At 40.7% G+C, this 14,095-nt stretch overlaps 1 protein-coding gene across 1 annotated transcript in view; it reads left to right on the top strand.

The window, feature by feature from the left end:
* Positions 1 to 703: 703 nt before the first annotated feature.
* LOC121273413 (serine/threonine-protein kinase TAO3-like) overlaps positions 704 to 14,095 on the top strand; it is a 31,141-nt gene continuing 17,749 nt past the window's right edge. Inside the window, 3 exon segments of the mRNA XM_041180595.1 lie at positions 704 to 935; positions 11,371 to 11,499; positions 12,053 to 12,256. Coding sequence (XP_041036529.1) covers positions 750 to 935; positions 11,371 to 11,499; positions 12,053 to 12,256 — 519 coding nt within the window. The 5' untranslated portion in view covers positions 704 to 749.

Here is a 14,095-nt window from a genome sequence, read left to right as displayed (position 1 = left end):
ATTGAACAGGTAAAAGAACAGTTTTCATTACAAACAGCCCAACTTAAATTACTTTAAAAACTTTGTTGTTTGACAATGTGGAGGAGAAAATAATGAAGGTTCTTTTATGCTGACCTTTAATGTGATCCTTGAAACAGTCTCTCACTTATTTGGTCAAAATTATTTCACTCAACCTCTACTATCTCTAGACTGGCAAATTGAGCACAGGCAGGCAAACATTAGTCCACAATGCGGAACTCTCATTAAGGTATTTATAAAAGAGGTAACAACAAAAATTGTGCCCCTTCTCAGAGTTGATTTCTACCTGTGCCTCACATTGACAGTCAATCAAACCAAATTCTCCAAATAACTAATAATATAGAATAGTTTGAAATGAATGGGTGGCCTTGATTCCTCTATCTTTGCCAGATGCTATGAATAACCTGTTAGGTTAGTGCCCATCCATGTTTAAGTCATGTATGTCAACGACGTCATGATGTCTCTGGCTTTCACAGTGGTATGGATATTAATCAGACTGTAATGTACATTTTCAACAGTTTGCAGAAACAGCTAGCAATAATTTTACTTAAACCTGTGTGAATGCTGCAAGAAAGAATCTATTAAACAATGTAACCTAACCAAAAATATTCAATTTTTATCACATACTTTATTTTTAATAGATGTAATTGGTCATCTCATTATCATATTTTTGATACAAGGTTACAAGACAGATCCATGAGCATGAACAGGAAAACGAATTACGTGAACAGATGTCTGGCTACAAGCGGATGCGAAGACAGCACCAGAAGCAGCTGATGGCTTTAGAGAATAAGCTGAAGGCTGAGATGGACGAACATCGTCTTAAGTTGGAGAAGGAAGTAGAGACCCAATGTAACAATGCGTCTATTGAACTGGAGAAATTAGCGAAAAAACATCAGATTTCTATGGAAAAAGAGGTATGTTATGACAGGATTTGAGAGGCAAACTTAAAACGGCATCACTAAAGGGGAATAGGAAGTGATGGGAGCCATGTAAACACCTACACAGTTCAAAACTCCCTCTGTTGTGTTGCATGGACCTATGGTCATTTTTTTTTTAAGAGACTTTTTGGAATTGTTGAAAATGGCATGGCTTTATTCTTGCACCTAAACATCAGTGGGTATAGTTGACCCTTTCAAGACTGACCAAAATGAATTATGCTGTGAAATTATGCAGTGGGAATTTACTTTATCTTAAGTGCACTTGATCAGGCATCACTGTCCATAACCTTGTCAACCTTGTTACACTAAAAGCTACAAATGCTGTAGAGATGTAAAGCTTATTTTTAAGATTTGGAAATTAAAGTTTATAATGCAGAACACCAATCTTGATATAGGCTGTAAAAAGTGGAAAAATAATTTCCTGCTGCAGCTCATTTTATCATGATTGATGCCTAACTTGTAAATGCTTAATAGTTAAAGGAAGAAAAGCATCTTATGACCAATATACCCTCTAAATTTTGTTTTTTGGGAGTATGTGGGTGGTTTGTTCAAGTGTGCGTCCTCCTTAAGTCTTTTGAAGCTGCCACATGACCGTTAACTTGTCAGAGCTGACTTCTTTCCCCACAGGCTGTGCACTTTTGGATTCCACCACAGTGTGGAGGAAACATGGGTGATGGCTACTTCAAACTTTCCAAGTTGTCTTGATTTCTGCATGTAGTGAACAAGTTTGCATATAGATACTATTTCCTCTCAAGGAAACTAATTGCCTGCCATTTGAAATTTGTGATGAATTCCTAGTATTGGACTTCTAACTGCAGAAGTCCAAGTCTGAATTCCAGTGATTTCCCTTAGGCTCCTAAGATTTTTGGTAGGGGAGAAATGTTGTGACAGTTTTTATGTATCTCACTGATTTGTATTTTTGATACGCAGAGAGGATAGAGACCAGCCAGAGTGATATTTATCCTGTATTTGATAACATTGGAGACTGTATTTAACTTGCCTTCCAAACTATTGGGTTTTATCAGGCAGATCTTTAAACAAAAGGAGCAGCTTACTTTCTGGCTCATGGCTAAGATTAAGTATAGTAGGGTTTTAATTAATATGTAAATATGTGCACAATTTGGGGAGCTGTGTAAAAACAATAACGATAGGGTAATTAGGTGATTTCAATTTCCCCAACATTAATTGGGATAGACATAGTGTTAGGGGCTTGGTTGGAGTGGATTTCTTGAAATGTGTACAGGAGAACTTGTTAGATCAATATGTAGAGGGTTTAACAAGGGACGGCGCAGTGCTGGACCTAGTTCTGGGGAATGAAGCCGGACAGGTGGCTGAGGTGGTGGTGGGCGAGAATTTTAGCGATAGCGACCACAACATAGTACAGTTTAAGTTTGTTATGGACAAAGAAATCGACAAGTTTTAAAAAAATGTTTTGGATTGGGGGAGAGTGGATTTTAGTAAAATAAGGTAGGATCTGGCCAAGGTAGACTGGGAACAGTTACTTGTGGGGAAATCTACAGAGGAACAGTGGTGGGTGTTCAAAAAGGAAACGGGGGAGGGTACAGGCTCAACATGTTCCCTCTAGGGTGATAGGAAGGAGTAACAAGCCCAGAGAACCATGGATGACCAGAGGTATTCAGGTTATGATAAGAAGGAAAAGAGAGGCTTTTAGGTACAAGGGAAGCAAATCAGCAGAGGTATTAGTGGAATATAGATAGTGCGGGGTGGAGCTTAAGAAAGCAATTAGGAGAGTAAAGAGGGGATATGAGAAAGCTCTGGCTGGTAAGAGTAGGGAAAATCCCAAAATATTCTATGAGTATATCAATGGGAAGAGGATAATCAGGGAAAGAGTAGGGCCCATAAGGGACCAAGGGGGCAATCTTTCGGTGGGGCCAGAGGACATGGCTAGAGTGTTGAATGAATACTTCACGTCCGTCTTCACCCAAGAGAATGAGGGTGAAGATATCGAACTTGGGGAGAGTGAGGTTCTTAAGCAAATTGATATAGGGAGTTTCAAGGTATTGGTAGGCTTAAAAGTGGATAAATCTCCAGGTCCAGATGATTTGTGTCCCAGACTGCTGATGGAGGCAAGGGAGGAAATCGCAGGGGCTCTGACCCAAATTTTTAATACCTCTGGCCACGGGGGAGGTGCCAGAGGACTGGAGAACAGCTAATGTGGTTTCGCTATTTAAGAAGGGTTGTAGAGTTAAGCCAGGGAATTACAGGCCAGTGAGTCTCACGTCAGTGGTAGGGAAGCTATTGGAGAAATTTCTGAAGGAGAGTATCTATCTCCACTTGGAGAGGCAAGGTTTGATCAAGGATAGTCAGCATCGCTTTGTCAGATGGAGGTCATGCCTAATAAATTTGATTGAAGTTTTTTGAGGAGGTGTCTGTGTGTAGATGAGGGTAGTGTAGTTGATGTAGTTTATATGGATTTCAGCAAAGCCTTTGACAAGGTCCCACATGGGAGACTTATAAAGAAGGCAAATGCACATGGGATACAGGGTAATTTGATCAGGTAGATTCAAAATTGGCTTAGTTGTAGGAGGCAGAGGGTGATAACAGAAGGATGCTTTAGTGACTGGAAGCCAGTGTCTAGTGGTGTACCACAGAGATTTGTGCTGCGTCCCCTATTATTTGTCATTTATACAAACGACATAGCTGATTATGTGGGGGGGGGGTAGGATTAGTAAGTTCGTGGATGACACAAAGATTGGCCGGGTGGTTAACAGTGAGGTTGAGTGTTTTGGGCTACAGGAAGATATAGACGGGATGGTCAAATGGGTAGATAAGTGGCAGATGGAATTTAACCCTGAAAAGTGTGAGGTGATACATTTTGGAAGGAGTAAAATGACAAGAAAGTATTCAATGTATGGCATGACATTAGGATGTTCTGAGGAACAAAGAGACCTTGGCGTGTGTGTCCATAGATCTCTGAAGGCAGAGGGGCATGTTCGTGGGGTGGTGAAGAAGGCATATGAGACACTTGCCTTTATCAGTCGAGGCATAGATTACAAAAATAGGGAGGTCATGTTGGAGTTGTATAGAACCTTGTTGAGGCCACAGCTGGAGTACTGTGTGCAGTTCTGGTCGCAACATTATAGGAAGGGCGTGATTACACTGGAGGGGGTGCAGAGGAGATTCACCTGGGATGAAACATTTAAGTTATGAAGAGAGGTTGGATAGACTTGGGTTATTTTCGTTGAAGCAGAGAAGACTGAGGGGTGACCTGATAGAGGTGTACAAGATTATGAAGGGTGTGGATAGGGAGCAGCTGCTCCCCTTAGTTGAAGGGTCAGTCACAAGGGGGCTTAAGTTCAAGGTGAGGGGCAGGAGGTTTAGGGGGAGGATGTGAGGAAAAAAATTTTTACCCAGAGTAGTGACGGTCTGGAATGCACTGCCTTGGGAGGGTGGTGGAGGCGGGTTGCCTCATATCCTTTAAAAAGTACCTGGATGAGCACTTAGCACGTCATAACATTCAAGGCTATGGGCCAAGTGCTGGTAAATGGGGCCATAAGACCATAAAACATAGGAGCAGAAATTAGGCCATTCACCCCATCGAGTCTGCTCCGCCATTCAATCATGGCTGCTAAGTTTCTCAACCCCATTCTCCCGCCTTCTCCCCGTAACCTTTGATGCCCTTACCAATCAAACTTAGGTAGGTCAGGTGTTTCTCATGTGTTGGTGCAGACTCGATGGGCTGAAGGACCTCTTCTGCACTGTGATTCTGTAACTTGTTATGAAACCAGTTAGTCAAAAGTATCAAAGAAACAAGAATTGGTTCAGGCACAATTAGGGTTAATTCCATCGAAAGGGAAAGGTAGGGCAAACAAATGCAGAGCTCCCTGGATGAAAAAGGAAATTGAAATTAAGATAAAGAAGAAAAAGTGCACTTATGACAGATGTCAGGTAGAAAATACAATTGAGAACCAAGAGGAATACAGAAGGTTCACGGGAAGGTGAAAAAGCATATTAGAGAAGCAAAGAGGGATTATGACATAAGATTGGCAGCCAGCATAAAGGGGAATCCCAATGTCTTCTGTCGGCATAAAAATAGTAAATGGGTGGTAAAAGGCGGAGTAGGGCCGATTAGGGACCTGAAAGGGAATTTGCACATGGACAAAGGGCCCATGGCTGAGAGATTAAATGAATACTTTGCATCTGTTTTTAACAAGGAGGTAGACGCTACCCAGGCCATAGTGACAGACGATGAAACTCTGTCATGAGAAGGGTTCAGAATCCATAAGGAGGAAATGTTGCATAGACTGTCAGTACTTAAAGTTGACAAGGCACCGGAACTGGTTGAGACACATCCAAGGATATTGAAAGGAGCGAGAGTAGAAATTGCAGAGGCACTGGCCATAATCTTTCAGTCTTCCCTATACTCGGGTGGTGCCAGAGGACTGGAGGGTTGCAACATTATGCCCTTGTTCAAAAAAGGTTGTACACACCACACACCAGTCAGTTTAACCTCACTGGTAGGCAAGATTCTAGAAACAATTATTTGGGATAGAATTAGTAGTCACATGGAAAAATATGGGTTGATAAGGAAGAGCCATCATAGATTTCTAAAGATGAAATCGTGTTTAACTATCTTGGTGGAGTTTTTTGAAGCTATAACAGAAGATCGATGAGGGTAATGCTGTTGATGTAGTGTACGTGGATTTTCAAAAGGCATTTGATACAGTGCCACACAATAGGCTTGTGAGAAAAGTTATTGCTCATGGAATAAAAGAGGCAGTAGCAACGTGGATACAAAATTGGCTGAAAAATAGGAAGCAGAGAGTAATGGTCAATGGATATTTTTCAGGCTGGAGGAAGATTTGTAGCGGGGCTCCCCAGGGGTTGGTATTGGGACCCTTGCTTTTCCTGATATGTATTAATGATTTAGATCTTGGTGTGCAGGGGACACTTTCAAAGTTTGCGGATGATACGAAGCTTGGGAGTGTTGTGAACTGCGAGGAAGATGGTATGGAACTTCAAGAGGACATAGACAAGTTGGTGGAGTGGGCAGATAGGTGGCAGATGAAGTTCCATTTGGAGAAGTGGGAGGTGATGCATTTTGGTAGGAAGAATATGTACAGACAATATAAAATAAGGGGCGAAATTTTGAATGGGGTGCAGGAGCAGAAAGACCTGGTTGTATATGTGCATAGATCATTGAAGGTGGCAGTACAGGAGCATGGAGCAGTTAATAAAGCATATAGCATCTTGGGCTTTCTTAATATGGGCATAGAGTACACGAGCAGAGAGGTTATGTCGAATTTATATATGATACTTGTTAGACCTCAGCTGGAATATTGTGTACAATTCTGGGCGCCACACTATAGGAAGGATGTGAACACAAGGATGAGAAACTTGACCTATGAGGATAGATTTGAGAGGTTGGGGCAGTTCTTGGAGAGAAGGTGGCTCAGAGGAGATTTGATAGAGATGTTCAAAATCATGAGGGCTGGACAGAGTAGATAGGAAGAAGCTGTTCACGCTCTTAAAAGGATCAAGAACAAGAAGGCACAGATTTAAAGTGATTTGCAAAAGAAGCAAATGTAACGTGAAGAAAAAACTTCGAACAACGAGTGGCTTGGGTCTGGAATGCACTGTGTAGAAGTGTGGTGGAGGCAGGTTCAGTTGAGGCATTCAAGAGGGCATTAGATGATTATTTGAATAGAAACAATGCGCAGGGGTACGGAGAAAAGGCAGGGCAATGGCACTAGGTCATAATGCTCATTTGGAGAGTCGGTGCAGACACAATGGGCTGAATGGCAGCCTGCACTGTTAAAGCTCTGAAATTGGTTGATTTTCCCCACATCTGAAGCAGGCATTAGGTAGTTTGCATATCTAATTAAGGGATCTAATGCTTGGAACGGTGGCTTGCCCTGAGGAAACCAACCTTAAAAGGTCTTGTGAATTTTTTTTTAAGAAAAAGCCATTACTTGCCAAGTGAACACCACCTTGAACACTGTCACTGCTAACCCTTCCTGCCCCCTCATTGTCCTGAAGTCCATCCCCCCCCCCCCCCACCCCAACCAAGCCACCAAAAATAGGAACTCCCAAATAACTAGGCAAAGGAAAATCTAGGAGATGTTTTATTAGCTGACCTGAAGTTTTGATTATCTTTTTGAAAAAAATGTCAGCCAGGAGATATAGAATCATAAAGTTATACAACACAGAAGATGGCCAGTTGACTCACTCTGCCTACACTGGCTCTTTGAATTGGTTCCAATTAGTTTCATAGCCCTGCAAAATTTTCCTTTTCATATATTTATCCAATTTTCTTTAGAAAGTTATTAATGAATCTGTTTCCACCACCATTTCAGATTGTATATTCCTGATTATCATTGCTTGCAATGTAAAATAGTTTTTCCTCATGTTGCTTCTGATTCTTTTGCCAATTAATTTTAAATCTGTGCCCCCTGGTTACTCACCCTTCTGCCACTGGAAACAGTTTCTCATTTACTTCAAAACCCCTTGAGACCTTGAACACCTATCAAATCGCACCCCCCCACATTGCATTGGTTTGAGAACATCCAGTTTATCCACCTAACTGAAGTATTTTGTTCCTGGTGCCATTCTGGCAGGAGTCCTCTACACCCTTTCTAAGGCCTCAACATCCCCCCTAAAATGGAGTGCTCAAAATTGGTATTTTGTCCTGCTGGGGCTTAATCCATTTTATAAATGTTTAGCATAGTTTGCTTTTATTCTGTGTCTATTTAAAAAAAAATCATACAGGATCCATCAATAATGCCTTTTCAACTTGCCCTGCCACCTTCAAAGGGTTATCTATATACACCCTAGGCTATCTTTCTTCCTGTACTCCCTTAAAATTGTAACATATAGTTTGTTATATCTTCTCATTCTTCCTATCAAAGTGCATCCCTTCACACACATCTACATTTAATTTTGTCTGCCCATTTCACCAGTCTAGCCTTCCTGCAACCTGTAACTGTCATCTTCACTGTTTACTCCATTTCTAATTTACTTGTCATCTGCAGACCTTGAAATTATGCCTCTTATGCCAAAGTCCAGGCCATTAATATATAAACAAAAATTGCATTGATCTCAGTAAGAAACCTAGGGACAATTCCCTCCAGTCAGGAAAAACCAGTGTTCAACACGACTCTCTGCTTTGCCTTAGTTAATTTTGTATCCTTAATAGCCCCTGTCCCTTTAATCCCATGGGCTTCAATTTTGTTAACCAGTCTTTTATATGGAACTTTATCGAATGCTTTTTGAAAGTCTGTATTTACAATATGAGCCACACTGGCCTTCTACACCCTCTCTATCTCTTGTTCAAATTAGTCAAACATTATTTTGCTTTTAACAAATTCTTGCCATCCTTCATTTATTAACACACGTTTTTCTAAGTGACAATTAATTTTGTCCTGATTATTGTTTCAAAGTTTCCCCATTAAGAACATTAGGTTGACAGGCATCTGATTACTGGGTTTATCTCTCTCCCCTTGAACAGGGTGCAACATTTGCACTCCTTCAGTCCTCTGGAACCACCCCAATATCCGAGAATGATTGAAAGTTTGTGACCAGATCCTCTGTAATTTCCACCCTTGTTTCTCTCAGCCACCTATTGTGCTGTGTAACTTTTCTACTTTGCTATTTGGTAATATTTTAAGGACCTGTATCTATTTTTAGTGAATTAACCCCATCCTTCCTTGGACTACCCTTTAGTATTTTTGTTTAAAAAAGATATTGGGTTCACTTTTCTTAGCTGCTAATTTATTACCATTAAGTCTCTTCGGCTCTCTTACTTCGTTTTTTGGTCATCCTGTACACTTTGTATCCAGCTTGGTCTTCCATTGAATGATGAACCGGACATTTATTGTAAGCTTTCTTTTTCTGTTTCATTTTGATCTCTACCTTTAGTTGTCCAGGGAACTGTAGCTTTCCTGCTCTTTCCACCTTGTAGGAATGTGTCATCTGTACCTAGACTGTATCTTTTAAAGGCCTCTCATTGCCCTTTTACTGCTTTACCTGCCAATCTTTGATTCCAAACCTGAAATCTGTTCTCCTCTAGTTGAATATTATCACATTTAGTTTTCCCTTGTCATTTTCCATATTGACTCTGAAAATAACATTGTGATTGTTTCCAAATATTCTCCTACTTCCTTCCTCAAAACTCGAGTCAACATTGTTTTCTGCACCATTGAACTGTAAACATTCTGTTCAAGAAATTTATCTTGTATGCATTTCAGGAATTCTTCCTTCTTTGCCCTTAGGCTGTTATTTTCCCAGTCTGTATTAGACTAATTGACTCCCCCATTATCTCCACTCTATAGTTTGTGCATCTTTCTGCTGTTTGCCATTAAATTTGTTTCTCTGTCTGCTTCCCACTATTTGATGGCCAACTTTACACACACAGCAATGCAAAATCAGTAAAATGATGAAAGGGGTCATGAACACTGCTATCAAGCTGCACTTGCTTAGCAATAACCTGTTCACTGGCGCTCAGTTTGGGTTCCACCAGCTCCTGAACTCATTATAGCCTTGGTTCAAACATGGACAAAAGAGCTGAACTCCAGAGGTGAGGTGAGAGTGACTGCTCTTCACATCAAGGCAGCATTTGACAGAATGTGGCATCAAGGAGCCCTAGTAAAACTGGAGTCAATGGGAATCAGGGAGAAAACTCTCCACTGGTTGGATTCATACCTAGCACAAAGGAAGATGGCTATGGTTGTTGGAGGTCAATCATCTGTCCTAGGACATCACTGCAGGAGTCCCTCAGGGTAGTGTCCTCGGCCAAACATCTTCAGTTGCTTTATCAATGACCTACCCATCATCATAAGGTCAGAAGCAGGGGAGTTCTCTGATGATTGCGCAATGTTCAGCACAATTCACAACTCCTCAGATACTGAAGCAGTCCTTGTCCAATTGCAGCAAGACCTGGACCGTATCAAGGCTTAGACTGACAAGTGGCAAGTAACATTCGTGCCAGGCAATGACTATCTCCAACAAGAGACTATTCTGACCATCACCCCATGACATTCAATGGCATTACCATTGCTGAATCCCCCTCTATCAACATCCTCGGGGGTTACCATTGACCAGAACTGGATTAGCTATATGAATACTGTGGCTACAAAAGAGGCTAGGAACCCTGTGGTAAGTAACTCAGCACTTGACTCCCCGACACCTTTCCACCATCCATAAGGCACAATTCAGGAGTATGATGGAATACTCTCCACTTGCCTGGATGAGTGAAGCTCCCAGAACACTTAAGCCCAACACCATCCAGGACAAAGCAGCCCACTTGATTGGTACACAATTGACAAACATTCACTCCCTTCACCACCGATGCACATTGGCAGCTGTGTGTACCATCTACAAGATGCACTTCAAGAACTCGCGAAAGCTCCTTCTACAGCACCTTCCAAACCCATGACTGTTATCATCTAGAAGGACAAAAGCAGCAAACACAAGGAACACCCCAACCTGGAATTACCCCTCCAAGCTACTCACCATCCTGACTTGGAAATATATTACCATTCCTTCAGTTTTACTGGGTCAAGACCCTGGAGCTCCCTCCCTGACAGCACTGTGGAATTACCTACACCACATGGACTGCAGGGTTCAAAAAGGTAGCTCACCACCACCTTCTTGAGAGCAATTAGGGATGGGCAATAAAAGCTGGCCTAGCCAGTGTAGCCCATATCCCATAAACGAAAAAAGCTTCTGTATTCAATTTTAACTCAATAGATTCTTCTTTGAATTCTCAAGTACATCCCTCCTTGTTTCCTTCACTATTTTTCCTGAATACATTGTAGCCAGCAATATTAAGTGCCCGTTAGTACTTGTTTGAGCCAAGTCTCTGAAATTACCACTTTATCGCAATTCCATGTGTCTATTTCTGCCTATAGCTCACCAACCTTATTTACTATGTTCTGGGCACTTGCAGATATGCACATTAATTTGTTTCACATTTTCTCATGTCTGATCAATCTTATTTCTGACCTACTCTTATTCTCCTGCTGTTTTTCCCTCCCCATCCTCTGTGTGCACCTCATATGTATCTCCTTTCTAATGCTTCATCCTGATATCCCTCTCCTAGTCAAATTAGCATTAAAAATTTTGATTTGAGGCCCTGCTACTAAAGCTAAAATAGCCCTACTCAATATACAATAATTAAAATCCATTTATATGTAACTACACTGGTAGATATATTGAAGAAATTGTCTTCCTTTCTTTGTACATCTCATAGAGCTGCTTAATTGAGTGGATCCCAAATTGCAGAGTAGTGTGACAGTTTGAATTCTTGTTTGCTTTCACGTAGGCCAAAAATTGCTTCTCTGTGCACTGGAAAACCTACGAACATTTCTTCTGCATCAATCTACATTTATGTTTGGATTGGATATCTGAGACTTTTGGTTCTTTGTGGCTAAATATTAATTTGTTCTTTCAGATGAAGTTAGCAGCGCAGGATGAGAGGAAAATCCAGCAGCAAATTACAGCCCAACAGAAAAAGGAATTGACCACCTTCCTAGAAAATCAGAAGCGCCAATACAAACTTTGTAAAGAAAAGATTAAAGAGGTAAGCGTGAACTGGGAGGGAGGGTCTTTAGGAATGGAGGGTGTTGGTCAGCGCTTCAAATTATAATAGAAATGGCTTTTTGGTAGTCTTTTGGATGGGAGGTGGTAGAAGGTCTGGAGACCCATTACCCACTGTCATCAAATTCAAATAGCAATGAGAGTCAATTCATTTTCATGATAAACTAGTGTCCTTTATAATGACAAGCAAAATTCTGCACACAATGGAAATCTGAAATAAAAGCAGAAAATGCTGGATATGCTCAGCAGGTCTGGCAGTATCTTTGGAGGGAGAAACAATATTCACATTTCAGATCTGTGACCTTTCATTGGAACTGATGAAAAGTCACAGACCTAAAACATAACTCTGTTTCTCTCTCCACAAATGCTGCCAGTCCTTTATAATGTTCCTGATTAGCTGAGTGCAAATGTTGGACATGAAATAGTTTTAGACAAGATATCTAATAATTTTGTATCAGGAGCAATGCTCCTTCAAAGTGACAACATAACTGAAATGATTCACAGGAATGACTTAAATATTTGAATTTTCTCTACAGGAGATGAATGAAGATCACAGTACACCGAAGAAGGAAAAGCAAGAGCGATTATCCAGGCATAAAGAAAACCTTCAGCACACGCAGGCTGAAGAAGAATCCCAACTTCTTGGCCGTCAACGATTGCAATACGATCGAAACTGTCGTGAGCTTAAACGGAAGTTGATGATGATACGACACAATCTGGAGCAGGAGCATCTACGTGAGGTAAAATATTGCCCAAAAAGGGAAAAAAAAAATTTGTACTAATCTTTTAATGCCATCCGTTTAAATTTATGATGTTGGCATCAATGATACAAATGGTTACCATGCAATACAAATGATGGTAAGACCTGTCTTGAATCATTCTTGTTTGAAAATAAGTTGAAAGATATAAAGTTAAGAAAATATATATCTTTTAAGTTGGTCCTTAGCAGGTTTCATATGCTCCAATGTGTTGTACAGTAGGGGAAAACAGTTCAACAAAGAATTTGATGAAGTTAAAACTGGGGACCAAAGCAGAGCTCAACCCAATTTCTGAGCCAAGTCTTATTCAAGAAAAGAATTATACAGATAATTACAAATATATCTACTCTTTTAGTTTGCTTTATTTTTGCATTGCCCCTTGCTTTATTTCACCAAAGTTGACTACTTATAAACGCATGGCAAAGAGTAATACTATGTACAAACAATAAAAAAGTACATAATTGGTGTATGGTCTAGCAAAGATTTCTTTACATAAAGTCATTATAAATTGATTTTATGACAAGTTGTTGGCCTTGTTTTTTCTCCTCTTAGTTCTCATTTGGCTATACAAAAATCTGCATTCAAGAGAATAGTTTCTAGTGCTACATTGTAACTGTCCATTAGTGTGTTTGAGGGCAATCTTGATTGCATAAGTGAAATTTAGAAATTGCCATGTGTTAGAATTTCAGGTGTTATTCACTGTGCTAAGTGCTTTCATTTGATTATTTTGCTTAAACAACCCTTTTAATATAAAAACAAAAAAACTGCGGATGCTGGAAATCCAAAACAAAAACAGAATTACCTGGAAAAACTCAGCAGGTCTGGCAGCATCGGCGGAGAAGAAGAGTTGACGTTTCGAGTCCTCATGACCCTTCGACAGAACTTGAGTTCGAGTCCAAGAAAGAGTTGAAATATAAGCTGGTTTAAGGTGTGTGGGGGGGGGGGGCAAATGATGATCTGCTTCTATCACTGCTTGTTTGTCCTACAACCACACCCGCCTCCACTTCTCTCTCTCTCTCTCTCTCTCTCTCTCTCTCTCCGCCCCCCCCACACACCTTAAACCAGCTTATATTTCAACTCTTTCTTGGACTCGAACTCAAGTTCTGTCGAAGGGTCATGAGGACTCGAAACGTCAACTCTTTTCTTCGCCGCCGATGCTGCCAGACCTGCTGAGTTTTTCCAGGTAATTCTGTAACCCTTTTAATATAATTGTTTAAACACGTGAACTTGTACTATTGTACTATGAGGTAGACTGTTTAATCTTGAGCAGTACTATGACTGTACTCAGATGTTCAGTTTAAATTCTTGTAGTTTTAAGCTTCGGAAAGAAGTTAAATTTGCAGCGCAACCTGGAACCAAAGCAAGGGGTCCTTGGATGACTAGGGAGGTGGACAATATGAAGAAACAAAAAGGAGGGCGCATATGATTAATGTCTGATGAATTCTTCATACGAGAACCAGGCCAAATACATTAAGTTGATAGGGAGTGAAGAGGAAAATATAACTGGCAAAGAGAGAGTACAAGAACAGAATGGCAATTAACATAAAAGGGACTGAAAAAATCTTCTACCGGCATGTTAAGGGGGTAAGTGGGTAGTGAGAGGTGGGATGGGGCCGATTAGGGGCAAAGAGGGTGATATTTGCTTAGAGGTGTAGGACCAGGCTAGAATGCTTAATGAGTGCTATTGGTGTTTACCAAGGAATAAGATGGTGAAAAAATATCAATAGAAGTTCAGATGGTAGAGGTAATGGGTGGGGTGAAAATTTGATAGGAAGAATGTACTGAAAAGTTGATTATGTTTCGTGGATAAATCATCTGATC

This window comes from Carcharodon carcharias (assembly GCF_017639515.1).
Source record: "Carcharodon carcharias isolate sCarCar2 chromosome 13 unlocalized genomic scaffold, sCarCar2.pri SUPER_13_unloc_8, whole genome shotgun sequence".
In the NCBI taxonomy this organism is placed as follows: domain Eukaryota; kingdom Metazoa; phylum Chordata; class Chondrichthyes; order Lamniformes; family Lamnidae; genus Carcharodon; species Carcharodon carcharias.
This window is presented reverse-complemented; position numbering and strand designations above follow the sequence as displayed.